The following is a 17990-nucleotide window of genomic DNA, read 5'->3' as shown; positions in this document are numbered from 1 at the left end:
ATAGATGAGTAATAAGAACCTAGCGTAGAGCACACAGAACTGGGCTCAGTACTCTGTAATGACCTATATGGGAATAGAATCTAAAAAAGAGTGGATATATGTATGTATGTGTATAACTGATTGACTTTGCTGAACAGTAGAAACTAACACAACACTGTAAAGCAACTATACTACAATAAAAATTAATTAAAAAATTATTTTTGAGGAGGTGGTGAGGATGGTTATCCGTGCACAGTAGCTGTAGATTCTCAGTCTTGGTTGTAGCATGGGAAAAAGTATTTGGAAGACGTGTGGTCATAAGACAAGGGACACTATGAAGAAATGAAAAGAGGGGATTAGCCGGTGGGAGGAAAGGGAGATAAGAAGGCCAGGGGTGAACCAGAAAAGGCCTGGAAGCTCAGAGGCAGGAAGGCTCTGCAGTACCCCCAGCCTGGGAGGACCCTGGTGGACCCCAGAGTAGAGGGTATGGAGGGAGCTGGGGGCACGCAGCTTGCATTGCTGCTTTGCTTAGAACAGGAAGTGGATAAAAAGAGCAGGGATGAGAAAATGGATTTTGAGCAAGTTTTAAGGAATGGGGAAAGTTACAGAGGAAAGGAGAGAAGATTCTAGCTTGAACATTGCCACCCACGTCTAATTGGATTTGGCTGTGGGCCACTCCGGGAAAGCCAGGGTGGTGACCCGTTTCAAGATCGTTCATCAGCAGTGTGGGTGTTCTGATGTCACGCTGGATGGGTTCCAGTGACATCTGTGCCAGGCACTGTGGCACGCAAGGCCCATGGAGATTCCACATAGTATGTGAGTTGTCGTTGCCTGGAGTTGTTTTACTCTGGTGGGACAGTTAGGAGGGAAGTGCTGCTGCTGGATGAGGACTTGTGGGAGAGGAGGGAAGGAGAGAGGATCGTGGTGGTGAGGACGACCCTTGGGTTGGAACTGGGTTGAGGGATGGCTGATTTGGCAGTGGTCTCGATGCTGTCAGTGATAAATGGGAGTCAGAGTGCCAAGTTGACTCAGGTCTCCATGTCTGTTTAGGTGGTGACACATACTTAAGGCTCAGCTTGCCATCTGATGGAAATGAAAACCTTCATGCCTTGATGGTACCCAGATTTGGGAAGTGAAGGGGTTTGTGAGGGTCCTTAAATCAAGAGCTATGGGGAAAGACATTTGCCTAATTGAGCAACATCATCTGTTTTCTGCTGGGGCCCACATGGGATTACTCAAGATCGCTGTCATGGTGACCTCTGCTCTTTGTCTGATGGGACTCTGTAGTGTTCAGAGCAACACTGATCCTTTCAGTTGATGGCTCAGCAGCCCAGGGAGGTGTTATTATCTCCAGGTTTTCTCCCCATTTGCTGGAGGCCAGTACTGAGAGGTCATGTGGCTAATTCAAGGTCATGCAATCAGAAAGCAGCAAAGTATCATTACATTTTTTTAAATTGTGGTAAAATGCATATAAAATAACATTTACCATCTTGACCACTTTTAAGCACATGGTTCAGTAGTGTGAAGTACATGCACACTGTTGTGCAACCAATTTCCAGAGCTCTTTTCATCCTGCCTTAGTGTGTCGTTAAACGCTAACTCCCCACTCTCCTTCCTTCCCTGCCCCTGGCAACCACAGCGCCACTTTGTTCCTCTCTGAATTTGACTAAGTACTTCATTGAAGTGGAATCATACGGTAGTTGTCCTTTGTGACTATACCAGTTTACACTTCCAGCAGCAGTGTGCAGGGGTGCCAGTTTCTCCACATCCTTGCCAACACTTGTCATTTCCCTCCCTCCCTCCCTTCCTGATAATAGCCATCCTAATATATGTGAGGTGGCATCTCACTGTGGTTTTCATTTGCATTTCCCTGACGATGAGTGACGTTGAGCATCTTTTCTTGTGCAAGTAGACTTTTAAAGGGGGCCTTTCAGGGTAAATCCCAGTGTTAATTCCCCGAGCGTTTTCGGTAGGGAATAAGTGTAGGATAAATGGCAAAACATTTTTCAAACCTGTTTAGTGGTGATGCTCACAGATTTATACTTTTACTTTGGAAGGAAATTGAGACCTAGAGATATTAAGGGTCATGGAGATGCTGAACTGGAGTGGAGAAGGAGATCGGGGGGACAGTTGAGGCCCTGGGGCCTCAGTACCACTGCTGGGACTAGAAACCAGTCTTCTGACTCCTGGACTGGGGTGCTTTAGAGGAGCCAAGCTACCAGGGTTAGCAAAATCTGAAGCTCAGTCTCTCTTATTGCTTCTTTAATAATTCATAGGCATTCATTTATTCAACAAAGAATTCTTTAGCATTTCCTTTCTACCTGTACTGTGCTAGGAATAACGCAATAAAAGAAGTGTGGGGCTTCCCTGGTAGCGTAGTGGTTGGGAATCCGCCTGACAATGCGGGGCACACGGGTTTGATCCCTGGTCCAGGAAGATCCCATGTGCCATGGAGCAACTGAGCCCATGCGCCACAACTGCTGAGCCTGCGCTCTAGAGCTCGCGAGCCACAGCTAGAGAAAGCCCGCGCGCAGCAACAAAAACCCAACACAGCCAAAAAAAAAAAAAAGAAGAAGAAGTGTGGTCTCTGCTTTCATGGGTTATTATTGTCTGGCCTTGGAAATTTCCTTACTCTGGCAAAGTGAGTAGAATGGTGTTAACCTTTGGGCTGTCTCTGCATGTTAATCATTATCATTTAAATAATGCATAATGGATTTGGATAATTTTTTTTTAGTCCTTTGTATAGTTACTGTTTTTTCCATTTATAATAAGTAATTTGTAGAGAGGTAATTTGAGATTCTGTAAATATCATGGTTCACGTCAAGCTTTCATCCACTAGGTTTAACTTCCATTGATAACTTTCTGACTCCACTGTTCCTTCTATATTTGTTTGCATTCTAGACTGCAACAGCTTTCCCTTCTCTCCTATTCATGAAGCAATAAAGTCATGGATTCTTTTGTTATTTAATGGGTTATAATTCACTGACATTTATTTAATACCTAAGGTATCCCAGATTTGGCTAGCAAGAGCCCTTCAAGCTGGCTTCTCTGTCTTTTGCACACATCCTTGTGATTACTTTAGAGCTTCCTTATTTTATGGTGCAAGATGTCCAGGCCCATCTTGTACTTTCTCTGCCGTTGATCCTGGCCTGTCGATAGTGATGCTGTTGCTGGGAATGCCTGGGGCTCTACTCACCTGGACGTGGTCTAGTTACAGCAGCCCGCACAGAAATTTCCTCTTTTGGGGCCCATGTTGTGGCTGGACCGGCCCCTGTGGTTCTTACGATTGTGAGACACGTCTCAGCAACAACCAAGAGGGAGTTCTGAAATGGCAGGGTTTATCACTCACATGTCCTGAAGGGTACAAGGCACACCTGGGGTCACACAGCCCCAGAGAGAGAGGGAGACGGAGGGAGGGAGGGAGAGCACGTGCACATGGTGAGCTCGTACCTGCACTTCTGCCTTGTCGGGGTCAAGGGCTGGGTGCATGTCAGGCAGGCACTTATGATGAAAAAAGCTAATTGTCAGGTGATGACACACACTGAACCAACCTTGGAATCAGCCATTGCTTCAAGGAGCGCTGGTTCCTCTTACGAAGGATATTAAAAAGCTGAGATCTGGGTGAAGGGGACCAAAAGGCACAAACTTCAGTTATAAAAGAAATAAGTCGTGGAGACGTAATGTCCAGCATAATGACTGTGGTTAATAATACTGTGTTATTTGAAAGCTGCTGAGAGTTGACCTTAAAAGTTTTCATTAGAAGAATAAAAAAAATTATTACTGTGTATGTTAAAAAAACAAACCACCGAGATCTGGAGGCTTGAATGCTCCTTGCTACCAGTGTGTCACTTCTTACAGGGCCTCTCAGCGTATAGAGTTAGAGAGAGAGAGAGAGAGAGAGAGAGAGAGAGAGAGAGGGAGTGTGTGTGTGTGTGTGTGTGAACACGCATCTAATTTTCTTCCCCCATGTCTCTATATATTTAAAATGTAGACCTATTTCTGTAGACCTCTTTTTTTAATTTTTAATTTTTTTTTTTTAAAACAAAGGCCGTCGATGTGGGATTCTAATTAGACAGATGTGTAGTTTGGATATATGTCACTCTCCTTTTAATTTTTAACAGGTGGCTAAACCCCTTGTTTAAAATTGGTCACAAACGCAGATTAGAAGAAGATGACATGTACTCAGTGCTTCCGGAAGATCGCTCCAAGCACCTTGGAGAAGAGCTGCAGGGGTAAGTGGCAGGCAGTGCGGGGAAGGGGAAGGGAGGGTGAGGGCTTCTACGTGTGGCTGGAGGTTTGGAGTGGGTTTTCCCTTCCTCTGGGTTCTTCTGCAGCCTCCCCGCCCATGGCATTGCACGCTCACCCGCCTCAGGCTGACCCTGGGCTTAGCCCACTTTGGAGGCCGGGGGGACCTGTGTTTCCTGTGTTTCCTGTGCGTTTGTGGAAGGGGAGGGAGCCAGCAGCCAAGGCCCTGCACGCTGAGCTCTGTCCCTGGAGGTGGTGTCCCTGGAGGAGGCTGTCTGCCCTCTTGAGCTGCTCATGGTGCTGTGAATACAACAGAGCTTGGAAGTAACTTGTTTCCAAGACTGTGACTGTTCCCCTCAGGGCCTGTTTTTCTGGTCCTTCATGGTCTGCACCGCTCATCTTTCAGGAGCCCTGTAAGCAGTCAACCAGCATTTTATGGGACAGCCACAGAGTGCCCTGTAGGGAAGGCCTGTCTTCCACGCTGCCACCTCCCCTGTTGTACCTGTGGCAGGGCTGTTCTTTACTGGGCTGTGTTTCTCATTGCAGGTACTGGGATCAAGAAGTTTTGAGAGCCGAGAAAGATACACGGGAGCCTTCTTTAACGAAAGCAATCATAAAGTGTTACTGGAAATCCTATTTAGTTTTGGGAATTTTTACGTTAATTGAGGTAAAAGCTGTTACGTACAGCGCATTGCTTTTTGGTGTATGTGGCTCAGCAATGAGATGGATGCGACGGGTGGGGAGAGGCCAGTCGTTTAAGGTCCGAGGATAAACCTTGTCTAGGAAACATGGAGCCCAGCGGTTGTACTTAGCTTTAGAATGGACAGGTCCTTAAAAGGAGTAGACCTCCAGGGGCTTACTATTTTTCTTTTAGCTGACTAAAAACATAGTGTCGTGGAGGGATGGCACTGAAAAGGCAAGACGTATTATGTTAGGGTGTTCTCGGTGCTCAGTATAACTGTTGAAAGTGATCCTTGACCAAAAGAAAATTCTGCAACCTCAAAGAAGATGTGCCGTGTGGTTTGGAGAAAGTAAGCTTGGACCTGAGCCCACAACAACATAAGACATTTTACAGGAGCTCAACAAATAATTGTTAACTTGACCAGGTCACATCTGATAAATGCTTTCCTAAGAAGGTATCTTCACCTTCCCCCTTCCAGCGGAACAGAACCCGTGGCCCTGCATCTGGGTTGGAGCTGCCCAGAGCTCGGAAGAGCACACCCTTCGCTGGGCTGGCCCTTTCCAGCGGGCCGGGCACTGAGTGCCAAAGCCCCCCCACGGGAAGGAGCTCCAGCTTCACCACGAATTCTGTGCACCACATGTTCTGGTTTCTGTCCCTGGCTGTGGGTGTGGATTGCTGGTTGAAAGCAGAGTCTTGGCAGCTGGCGTTTGCAGAGGGTGTAGGAGGGGGATGTGCAGGGGAAAACCTAAGGCAGAAAGCTGTGAGGTCAGTGACCACCATGACCCAGAAGGTTCTGGGTTAAGATCCCCTAGTGAGACAGTTCTCCCTGGGGGCACAGTGCCAGTCAGCCTACCTATTCTGGCTGCAGCCTGCTGGAGGTCTGCTGCAAATCCACTTGGGTGGCTCGTGCTCTCTGTGGTGCCTTAGGGCTGCCGTAGGGACAGGGCCGGCCTGTGAGTGTGTGTGAGCAGGAGGGATAGAAGACGCAGCTGCTATGTTGTTTTAGGTGGAGAAGGCGGCGAGTTGTCGTAAATATGTTTTTATTGGGGGTGAGATGGGTCGGCTACGTGGTTTGTAGGTGGGCGGCGTGGCTCTTTTTTAAAATTTTTGTTGGAGTATAGTTTCTTTACAATGCTGTGTTATTTCTGCTGTACAGCAAAGTGAATCAGTTAATGTATACATATGTCTCCTCTTTTTTAGATTTCCTTCCCGTTTAGGTAGAGTTCCCTGTGCTGTACAGTAGGTTCTCATTAGTTATCTCTTTTTTGCATAGTAGTGTGTATATGTCGGTCCCTATTTATCCTGCCTCCCCCGCCCCCTCCACCACCCCCCAATTCCCTCCTTGGTGTCCATAAGTTTGTTCTGTACATTGTGTCTCTATTTCTGCTTTGCAAGTGAGTTCATCTGTACCATTTTTCTAGATTCCACATATACGCAATATTATATGATATTTGTTTTTCTCTTTCTGACTTACTTCACTCTGTATGACAGTCTCTTGGTCTCTCCACGTCTCTGCAAATGGCACAATTTCGTTCCTTTCTATGGCTGAGTAATATTCCATTGTATATATGTGCCACATCTTCTTTACCCATTCATCTGTCGACGGACACTTAGGTTGCTTCTATGTCCTGGCTATTGTGAATAGTGCTGCAATGAACATTGGGGTGCATGTATCTTTTGTAATTATGGTTTTCTGCGGGTATATGCCCAGGAGTGGGATTGCTGGGTCACATGGTAGCTCTATTTTTAGTTGTTTTTTTTTTTTTTTTTTTGCGGTATGCGGGCCTCTCACTGTTGTGGCCTCTCCCGTTGCGGAGCACAGGCTGCAGACGTGCAGGCTCAGTGGCCATGGCTCACGGGCCCAGCCACTCCCAGACCAGGGCACGAACCTGTGTCTCCTGCCTCGGCAGGCGGACTCTCAACCACTGCACCACCAGGGAAGCCCTATTTTTAGTTTTTTGAGGAACCTCCTCCATACTGTTCTCCATAGTGACTGTCCCAATGTACATTCCCACCAACAGTACAAGAGGGTTCCCTTTCTCCACACCCTCTCCAGCAGTTATTGTTTATAGGTTTTTTGATGATGGCTTTTCTGACTGGTGTGAGGTGATAAATCTCACTGTAGTTTTGACTTGTGTTTCTGTAAGAATTAGTGATGTTGAGCATTTAAAAATGTGTTTGTGGGCCATCTGTATGTCTTTTTTGGAGGAATGTTTATTTAGGTCTTCCACCCATTTTCTCGTTGGGTGGCTCTTGTTTAAAAGGCTTTGTTGTCCTGAAGGGCACTGCGGGCAGTGGGCAGCCGGGCGGGTGACGTCTGCCCCACACAACTGGAGAAACCGGAGAATTCTGTCACCTCACAGGTGACTGGATGGTCCTGGGAGATGGAGTTCTCGTTGATCACAGAGGTGGCTTGGCCATTGTTCCAGAGGCTGGGGACATCATATGGGGCTGTGTTCCATCTTTGAGAGAGCACTGACCACCTAGATAACTGCCGTGGCCTGTGCAGGGCAGGGTGGAGATGCACACCCATGCAATTTCCTCAGGGGTTGGAGAGGGTGCAGGAGCCCCTCAGTCTGTTCCAGCCCTTCTTTGACCTGTGTACAGCTGTCCCAATGCTGGTGTTTCCGCAGAGTCACGGTGAGTCTCTGTTGGAAGTACAGGCGGCAAGCTGGTGCGGACTGTGCGTGTGTAAGATTTCCTGACCTCACAGAGCAAGCGCTCATGAATTCTGCTTGTCTGGGGACCTTGGGGCTTCGGGGTGTGCCTGCAGCTCATGCCACGTGCCTGGTTTGGGGTGAGCAGAGATGAGCGGCCTCAGGGTTTAGTGGTGGATCGTATCCTGAAGCAGGTCTTTCTCTGCTGTCCCTGGTTCTCTGGTTTCTCTTTGGTACCAGATGCTGAAGAAGGTGAAGGCATGCGGGTCTCAAACCGTGGCCCACGTGGCTGGGTTTGAACCGAGCTGCAGGTTTTTCATGCTGGTCCTGCACTGTTGGTTCCTTGGGTGGGGTCACTAAACTTTAGGTGGATCCCATCCTAATATGAGCTCCAGGTCTTTGCTATGGCAGCTTACGGGAGAAGCAGACACAGAGGGAGAGGCCACAGGAACTGGGGTTCTTCCTGAGAGGGAATCGGCCGCACTGGGGTGCTGGGAGCTTTGATTCCAAAGTTGTCCAGCCCCGGTAATACTTCCTGCTAGGGGTCCAGGAAAACCAGGCCTGGGGGCTGCATAAGGTGCAACTGGTAGAGCAGTGGCCCCTCTTTCAGGAGGTTGGTTGTTGAGCCGTCATGGCAGAAAACGGGGGAAGTAGAGGGCCTGGCAAACGTGCGGGCTCATCTCAGCAGTAGTACTAGGAGTACTCGTAGCAGGAACAGGTGCTCCTACTCGGTAGCACTGGTGCTGGTGACTGCAGTACTATTACTGTGGTAATAAAAATATTGAGTTCTTGAAAAATACTATGTATCAGAACTGCTGTAAGCGCTTTATATGTGATATTAGTAGTATTTCTTTGGCTGAGTCAACAAAGTCATAGGTATTATGTTACCCCCATTTTAGAGAAGGAGATACTGAGCGCTCAGCAGTTACACAGTGTGCCTGTGGTCACACGAAGCATAAAGGACGGACTGAGGTTCCATCTCGGACGCTCTGACTTACGAGAATGTCCGTCTCAATGACGGAGCTTGTCCAGGGTCAGGAGGGCTTGTCTTGAGAGCTTTGTTTTCGTGGTCTCAGGCTCATGCATCCTGAACTTGGTTTAAGGATAATAAATAGGATGCTAAGGACTTCCTGGAGCAGGAAGCCAGACGGGAACGTAAATGAGGGCAGAGTCAAGGTGACCACGTCTCCCGGGTGAAGAAGTTACTAGGGCTTTGACACTGGCCGCAGTGTCATGCTGTATTTACATGGACCAGGAGAGGCCCTTTAGGAAACCACCTTCCACTCGTTACCGGCTGTAAGTGGATGAGGTTGTGACTGTTCCGGTGACTCAAGTTGTAAACATCCATCCACACTCTTACGAAACCATTCCAGATGGGCTCCCTGAGAGGGACCAGGGGGAAGGTAGTAGGTCTTGGATGGTGGCTACGGTGGGACATTGATAACCTGGGCACAGGTGGAATCTTCCGTGGTTTTTTTTTTTTTTTTTTTTTTGCGGTACGCGGGCCTCTCACTGTTGTGGCCTCTCCTGCTGCGGAGTGCAGGCTCCGGACGCGCAGGCTTAGGGGCCATGGCTCATGGGCCCAGCCACTCTGTGGCATGTGGGATCTTCCCGGACCGGGGCACGAACCCGCGTCCCCTGCATCGGCAGGCAGACTCTCAACCACTGCGCCACCAGGGAAGCCCTTCCGTGTTGTTTTTTAGTAAGAGTGCCCAGTTGCTTGCTGAGAGCTCGCTGAGAACTTGCATCCCTGGGAATATGAGGTTGCATTTGCTCAGCTAGAATGAGAATCCCAGGTCAGTTACTGGGGTCTGGAGCAGTTCTCCTGTTCTGTTGTCTGAATACACTTTCCCACACACAGGTGTGCCCCGGGCCTGAGGTCTTAGGGTGATAGCTGGGCAGGACCAGCTGGACTGGTTAGGATAAGAAGTGGTAGAACTCATGGTGGTTTACAGTAGGAAACTAGACAGTGGTCTCTGTTCCCTAGGTGAGTGTTGTGACTGGCGTACGGTGCTCATTCTAAATTTGTGTCCTTAGGATGATACCTTGCAGAACTCTTAGTTCTGATGCAGTGGAGTTCAGGGAGTTGAGGGCCATTAAAGCTCAAGGAGAAGTAAACATCGAATATTATTGGCAGTCAAAAGAAGCCTGAAATCCAACACACATACTCCTGTTTTCCTAGACTTGCCTTTTGACATACTGCTGTTTTGGAGAAGTTAAAAATCATTCCTTATGACAAACCTAATAAGGATCTGTTACATTTTAAAACTCATTTTCAGGTGCTGTTTTGGGTTCTCAGTGATTAAAACTACTGAGTTAGATGCAATAAATGTTACTTAAATAATTGCTATTATGAAGCAACTTCCCATTTTGTGATCATCTGTGCTGCTTGCTGGTCTTTGTATTTTATTTTATTTAAAAAATATTTATTTATGTATGTATTTGGTTGTGGCAGGTGGGCTCCTTAGTTGTGGCATGCAAACTCTTCCCCCCACAGCCCAACAAATATATTTATTTATTTATTTATTTATTTATGGCTGCATTGGGTCTTCATCGCTGCATGCGGGCTTTCTCTAGTTGTGGAGAGCGGGGGCCTCTCATTGTCATGGCTTTTCTTGCGGAGCACAGCCTTTAGGTGCTTGGGCTTCAGTAGTTGTGGCACATGGAGTCAGTAGTTGTGGCTCGCGGGTTGTAGAGCGCAGGCTCAGTAGTTGTGGTGCACGGGCTGAGTTGCTCCGCGGCCTGTGGGGATCTTCCCAGGCCAGGGCTTGAGCCCGAGTCCCCTGCACTGGCAGGTGGATTCTTAACCACTGGCATGCAAACTCTTTTTTGGGGCGTGCATGTGGGATCTAGTTCCGTGACCAGAGATCGAACCTGGGCCCCCTGCATGGGGAACGCAGAGTCTTAACCACTGCGCCACCAGGGAAGTCCCTGGTTTTCGTATTTTAGATAGTGGAAGATGTATACTCAGTACTCCGTCCAGGATTCTCTGAAACGCAGATGTTTCCTTTGTGACCTCCAGCCCTCTTTTAATTCCTCTGGTGCACAGAATGCCTCGTGGATCATCCGTGATTCCCGTGGAGTGTGCTGTGACCACCCACAGTGCAGGTGGGGCCTCCCCAGCCCTACTGACAGAACCAGTGGGAAGAGGCAGGTGATTCCAGTCCAGGGCGAGGCTTTCGGGATTAGGATTTTGAAGTATGAAAACCTCTGTCCTCTGATAATTGAGGAGTGATCGTAATGCTTGGAGAAACAAGTACCAGACTGATGTTGAACATGGATCGCTTGCAGGCCACCCCTAACTAGAACAGAACAACCAGTGAGTTCCCAGCACGCCTGGCTCCTGTGTGTACCTTCACGGGGACCGCAGGTGGGGAGGACAGGTCTCTGCCTGCCCAGTGCCCTCAGGTTGGAGAGGAGGACCCTGAAGCCTCTGCCTGGGCCAGAGACACAGAAGCTGCCTCCCCAGGTCATCAGGGGCCTTCTCCCTGAGAGATGAGGTCTCTGCCTGCTTGCTGGTGTATAAGTGGGGTGACCTCAAAGAGCAAGTGTGGGTTCGCCCAGTCCCTTCCCCTGAGAGGGGAGGAGTGGCCTGGGGGGTTATGTATGCTTCCCGGGACCCTTAGAAATGTCCCCCACCTTACCCTTAGAAAGGCCTCCTTTGGCCTTTTTCTGAGGCCACTTTTGCTGATTGTCTCTGGTCCAGGTGGAGCCTGTAGGAAGGCACATGTTTGTTTAAACTTACTTTGGAACTCATCTGATGGATTGGAAGCCAGCAGAATCCTCTGGTTCCCTGAGAGCTGTACTGGCCTTTGCATTTATTTCCCAACACTTTCTTCCACGTGTCTCTCACTTCCACTCAACCCAGAAGACTTGAGGAGTGGCTACTGGTGGTAAAGATACTGTGGGCCCTGAGCAACCACTGAGGGCCACACAGCAAGGGAGAGGTAGAGGGAGCATTGAGCAAAGGATATGGGGGACCTGCAGAGCAGACCCGCTGTGTGCACCCTGCTGCTTCTTGAGTGTATACATTAGCCATTAGATATCAGTAATACCCATAGTGATGACCTTGAGTCATAAATGAGGGTGATGCTTTTCAATCCATTTTCTTTCCTTTTTTTTAAACATATGTAAGTTTTTATTATAACAATTAAAAGTTTTTAAAAAATTGGAGCATGATTGACTTACAATATTATATTAGTTTCAGGTATACAACGTAGTGATTAAATATTTCTATACATTACGGAATGATCACCCCCATAAGTCTAGTTACCCTCTGTCACCATAGAAAGTTTTCCAATATTATTGACTATATTTCCTGTGCTCTACGTTACGTTCTCTTGCCTTATTTATATTATAACTGTAAGACTGTACCTTTTAATCTCCTTCACGTATTTCACTCATGCCCCCACCCATCGTTTTTTAAGAAGTCAGGCAAGTAGGTGACTCATTTTGACAAGACTGCATTTATAATGGTTCAAATTTTAAAAATCTGCTTAGAACCGAAACTTTTTATTACTTTCCAGAAAAGTTGGCTTTTGTGAATGACTCCTCAAGAGTGCTTGTTCTGCTATGATCGCCTGTAAGAAGCAATGAGTTTTCCAAGCCCTTTGTGAAACCAGCCTCTGCCATTCAGAATAGAAGAGGTCTCTTCCCAGAACTTCTGGATAATAAAGTGATCATAGCTTACACTTGTTTTTACGCTGGTTTCAGAGCACTTTGAGCTGTTTGTTGTATTGCATTTAGCTGTCCCAGGATTCCTCTGAGGTCGACAAGGCAAGTATTTCCACAGACAAGGCCCTGGAGGTGCAGGAGGGCACATGATGGGCTTAGGGGGTCATGTGACTGGCAGGTGGCAGCCCTGGGTTCTGAAGCGCAGCATTCTGATTCCTAGGCCAGTGTTCTTTGCATTCTGTCCTGAGGCTTCCTCTCCTGCCACAGCTTCCAGTGCAGGCTCGCAGAGCCAAGACTTTATGAGAACAACTTTTTTTTCTGATAACAGCTCTGTGCTCCTCTTTCAGCTGCTTCCTGCAGTGTGGTTTTTTGTTTTTTTTGGGTTTTTTCCCCCCGGCTGAAGATTTTAAAGAACGTTTCAAAAACAGAAAAACAGAATAGTGTTGAAAGGTAGCAGAATGCACCACCCTAGAATATGACTTTCTGGAGTAAAGATTATTTTGAGCTGACTTTTTTTTGAGAAATAGACACAGGAACATTTACATTGATAACTCCATTTGTAAGGGCTTCTCCTTCTCTGTACCTGGAAGAGAAGGTTGGCTCTAAATCACAAAAGAGTCTTGTCAGTGAAGATTGGGTTTGCATAAGGAATCCAACTCTACCTTTCTTAACTTGTTTACTCTGCTTTTCCTAGTAACCTCTCATAAGGCTCCCCCCTCCCCCCGTTTAGCTGGAACCTCAGGACTTGTGTTCATATACGTTTTTCTTGGACGTACGATATGTCTCATGGAATTCTGATTAAAACCCTTTGTGGTACTTGTAAGTCATTCAGAGCAGGTCTGTAGGCCCTCCAGACTCAGATGCCATGATGATGCAGGAGAGGAAAATAGCAGATGTTTACATGAGGTTAGTTTCTGCATCCAGAATCTTCCAGGGAGAGGGAATTTAAGGCTCCATCCCTAATCTGTCGAACCTAAACCAGTTCCTGGAGGCTGGGCCTCAGGCCTGTGAGTGCTCTTAATTCCTCGAGGTGATGCAGTCACGATGAAGACCACTGTGGAAAAGAGGAGTGAAGACGGATGTAGAATCCTGACGGTTATTATTTCTCCATACCCACTGCTTTTCCTCCTTAGCCTCTGTATCTTTCTCAACTCTAACTTTGTCACTTCTTCCCCAGTTTCTAAAAATTAACTGCCTATTCATTTTCCCACAAGCTCACTCATTTGTTTCTTTGTGTGTTAGATGGTTTCTATTTCCTGTATTATTTTTTTCCCCTCATGACTCAGAGATGACGGAGTTGGGCAAGAAATATTTAAAGTACATGGGGGAGGGACTTCTCTGCTGGTCCAGTGGTTAAGACTCCGTGCCCCCAGTGCGGGGGGCCCGGGGTTCGATCCCTGGTCAGGGAACTAGATCCCTCATGCCACAGCTAAGACCCAGTGCAGCCGAATAAAATAAATAAATAAATAAGTAAGCAAGTAAGTAAAGAAAGAAAGAAAGAAGAAGGAAGGAAGGAAGAAAGAGAAAGAAAGAACATGGGGAAACATGGAGGAGAAACTGTACCTACTGGGGAAGTTCTACCATCAACTGTGTAAGAAATACCCCTAAGAAGTAAGAGGTGGGGTTAAATGTGAGGTGCTTTCAGGAGGCTGAATACGAAGGACTCCCCCCAGAAATATTTCCCTGAGAGACTCTTGTGAAACGTCGAACAATGGGGCTTTGTCGTGTTATATTGGGTTGTTTTAAAAATCCTTTATGGTTTTGCAGTTGTGAAGAATTCTTGTGAAGGAATAAGAAGTATATTCTCAGTTGGTTTGTGGAAAGAATATTCACTGGGTCATAAGTTGGTGCCAAAGATGAAGGGTTTATTGGAGCAATTTTTGACCTTGTTCCTGTTTATCCAGAAAGTTTTCATTTGGTTAGTTTCAGATTTGATAATGAATATTTTTTCAGTTGTTTTATTTCTCACTAGTTGAGGGTTAGGCTCAGGAACAGACGGCAGTTTGGAAGCTTTGGGCCATGGACTGGCATTACTCTTTTTATTTTTTTAAAGATTTATTTATTTATTTATTTATTTATTTATTTATTTATTTATTTAATTCATTTAATTTTTTTGCTGCATCGGGTCTTAGTTGCGGCACATGGGATCTTCGTTGTGGTGTGTGGGCTTCTCTCTAGTTGTGGCGTACGGGTTTCCTCTAGTTGTGGAGTACAGGCTCCAGGGTGCGTGGGCTTTGTAGTCGTGGCGTGCGGGTTCCAGAGCACACGGCCTCTAGTTGAGGTGCACGAGCTCAGTAGTTGTGGCACGTGGGCTTAGTTGCCCCACGGCATGTGGGATCTTAGTTCCCTGACCAGGGATTGAACCTGTGTCCCCTGCATTGTAAGGCGGATTCTTTACCACTGGACCACCAGGGAAGCCCCTGGCATTACTCCTTAATGAGACTGTTTGGTCAACTGAGTTGTTAAAGTTGGTCTCAGTGAAAAAATCATGATGCTTAGGCAGTAGTGACCTGCCTTTATTTTGTACTCTTTTTTGCTGAATTTGTTGCATCTGTCGGTATTCTCTTTGGTGGGTTTCCGACGTTAGGCTCAAACGGAGAATTGAGTAACAGGGAACAGTGATTCCCAAAGATAATTATAAGTTTTTGGAAAGTTTGGGACGGCAAGTGTTACCACTGGGCTTCTGGTGGGGAGCCCCAGGTTTGTAGGTTGCAGCACTGGGCTGCCCTTGGTCGTACGCGGGCTGGGACTGCCCGTGTGCACAGTTTGACCTTCTTGCTTCTCTGTGTAAGCCTCCAGATTTCCATCTCAGTAAATTCTAAACTGTGTTTTTCCATCTACTGTATGAGGGGCTCTTCCATGAGCTCTTAATGCCTCTAGGAGTGAATGAAGGGACGTGCTGAAAATGTAACGGTGAGCCCTTGTGTCCTTGAGAACTGATTATCTTGTTCTGATCTGCTGACCTTACTCATCATGATTGTTCAACTAAACATGATTGTTCAACTACTACTTGTCTGTAGTAGATGACACGTTCCGTGACCTCATGGAAGGCGAGGCAGTTGGTGCAGCCTGTGAACACGTGTGTAGAGCAAGACCGGAGGGTTGGGATTTGACGTCACACCGATTTGAGGGACAGGCACAGCTTTCTGTGAATATCCTGATTGGGTACTAGTTGGTTGAGCACAAAATGCATGTTAGTTTTGTTTCGCGTTTGGAGTTTTGGATTCTCCATCCCTTCCCCTTGTGTGTGGGTTCTTCAGCTTCAGACAGAAGAGAACTATCAAATTCAACCTGTCATTTGTTTACCGTGTACGTGTCAGTAAGGAGGGATGGCCTAAAAGGAAAGGCCGAGTTCCAGAAAGATTTCCAAACTTCTGGCACTTTGTCTTTTGAGAAGTCTGTGGAGGAAAGGATGTGGAGGGCGGAGGTGTTTACTTTTGGTGACTTGGATTTGTGTTGAGTGTTTGGTTTTCCTTGACAGGGGAGAAGGGTAACTTTGGAGGGGTGAGGAGAGGGAGGAAGTAGGTTATGGGGTGGAGCGGCCATTTGGCAGGGTGGGCAAGTGTTGCTGTTGTGCCTTTAGTTTTGGGAAAGAAAATGGCTTTCACTAAGTCTTTCTCAGGAGGTAAGCATCAATGCCTCCGAACTCATTGGTTTAGGATTTTAATTTTTGCCTTGGGGAACAGATGATTGGTAACATTTCTTCCAGACCAGCAGCTGCAGTGTATGGCAGATGGAGAACCATGGATGACATCGTTTTTTAGCTTGGCTTCTGTCCTGTTTAATTTTTGACTCCAAGGAACATCCCAGCTTCTAGTGGGTAGAGACATATTCACACAGCGCCCCGTGGGGCTGAGAGCCTGCGAACCTCCCAAGCTTTGTTTCTTTGTGATGCTCCCGCAGAAGCTGGGCTCCATTCTCTTGATCTTTGGACATGTGGAGTTTGGGTTGGGAAAGAGTGGATGTGTTTATGCCAGTGTCTCATCCCATAAAGGCTCTTAAAACAGAAGATGATTGCAAGAGCATGTCTCCTCTACATGAACCATCTTGACTTTCTGCTGGGCTGGGACGTTGAGAGTACAGGGGGCCGGGGCAGGCTGCCAGCAGGGCTTGTTCATAGGGAAGCAGATTTCTTACCCTTCTTCAGCTTATCTTCGGCTAAGACTTACTTGGTAGTTTGCCAAATGCTTTCTAAAGCACCGGTTGTAATATTTATTGAGCATCCACAGTGTACGAAGCGCAATGTACTAAGGCTTTATTGTCTTTGTAAAATTTTTGCTTAAGGTTAAAACTGTTGTCTGCTTGTGTTATAGAAGATAGTGGATATGTGGATTTTTCTCTTAGGTTAACCATGAATGTTGCATTTTGTCAAAATGCCTTTTTAACAAGTAATAATAAAAGTAAAGTTTGTGTTACGAAAAACTGGTTTGGCTTGTATTTCTAATTACGGCTTTTTTTCTTTCCTTTTAGGAAAGCACCAGAGTAGTTCAGCCCATAATTTTGGGGAAAATTATTGGTTATTTTGAAAACTACAATCCCACTGATTCTGCTACTTTGTACGAAGCCTACGGCTATGCCGGAGTGCTGAGTGCCTGCACGCTCGTTTTGGCCATTCTGCACCACTTATACTTCTATCATGTGCAGTGTGCGGGGATGAGGTTAAGAGTAGCCATGTGCCATATGATTTACCGCAAGGTAAGTGTCATTCGGAACCAAAGTGTGTACCTTTCCTGAAGTATTTGGGAAAGTGTTCTGTAAAGTAAAAATTTTATAACTAGTAAGAACCGTGAAACACTACATCGTACACGTGTAACTTATATAATATTGCATATCAAGTATACTTCAGCAAAAAAGTAAGAAAAACACATTGTACCCGGGAAAAAAAATTTTTTTTGATGACTGTACTCATTTACACCATACTACAGAGGCTTGCTATTTGCATCAAGCCAATTTTGTTGTTTAAGCAAACCTTACAAAAATATAATGAAGAGATTTCTGTTGAGATCAGGTCAGGGCTGCTTTTGATAACTTTCATTCACAGTCCACTGCATCATATGCAGTAAATTTGTAATGAAGTCTATAAGCATCAGAGTTATCTAGTTGATTTTTACTCTTTTCATGCCTAAATCTCATAGTGGTATTTATGGAGACTCAGTTGTTGTTCATGAAAACCTTTATTAACACAGAGTTGTATTTAGTAGTAAGCTTCAGTGATTGGATCTATAAAATTAAATCTAGGAGAAAAGAATGTATTTGAGAAAGGGAATGTTTGTATTTTTAAGTGACCCGTCTAATCATATTCATTATAATTATGTTAACTAAAGAAAAATGTAAATGGAGTCCATGCTACATATAGAGTCACTCATTGTGTTGTAGAGTTGTGATTGTTCATAACATTATTAAAGAAAATAGGTGTTTGGGATAAAACTTGAAAATTTTCATTGTTTTTAGTAATTTTGGGGAGAATTTGTTACCGTTCATTCAAAGTCTTTTTCTTACTACATTTCCCTTTTTTCTTTAGTATGTATTATAGAAGTTTTAATAAGACCTGGTTTGATGTTTTCAGTGCTTTTGTATTGAGAAATGCCCATAGAATTATTCCATAGATTACCCTGGTCTTAACTAGTATAAAAGGAGTAAGGATTTCAGGTGTTTTTACAAAGGAATTGCCACAGATACACCAGTGTCAGGAGCTGAAGGGTTCTTCATAAACTTTATCCTGGATATCTCTTTTACCTATTTACTTTTTTAAG

General features: G+C 46.0%; 1 protein-coding gene across 3 annotated transcripts in view; it reads left to right on the top strand.

Moving 5' to 3' along the window:
* ABCC4 (ATP binding cassette subfamily C member 4 (PEL blood group)) overlaps positions 1–17990 on the top strand; it is a 208491-nt gene that overhangs the window by 33765 nt on the left and 156736 nt on the right. For all 3 annotated transcript variants that reach the window (XM_081214428.1, XM_081214429.1, XM_081214427.1), the window contains 3 exons: positions 4101–4211; positions 4771–4891; positions 16708–16932. In XM_081214428.1, the coding sequence (XP_081070554.1) occupies positions 4101–4211; positions 4771–4891; positions 16708–16932 (457 nt within the window). The remainder of the gene's footprint in view (positions 1–4100; positions 4212–4770; positions 4892–16707; positions 16933–17990) is intronic.

Source organism: Mesoplodon bidens, assembly GCF_964165515.1.
Source record: "Mesoplodon bidens genome assembly, chromosome: 17".
Classification (NCBI taxonomy): Eukaryota; Metazoa; Chordata; class Mammalia; order Artiodactyla; family Ziphiidae; genus Mesoplodon; species Mesoplodon bidens.
The sequence above is the reverse complement of the archived record's forward strand: the minus strand, read 5'-3'. Positions and strand labels throughout refer to the sequence as shown.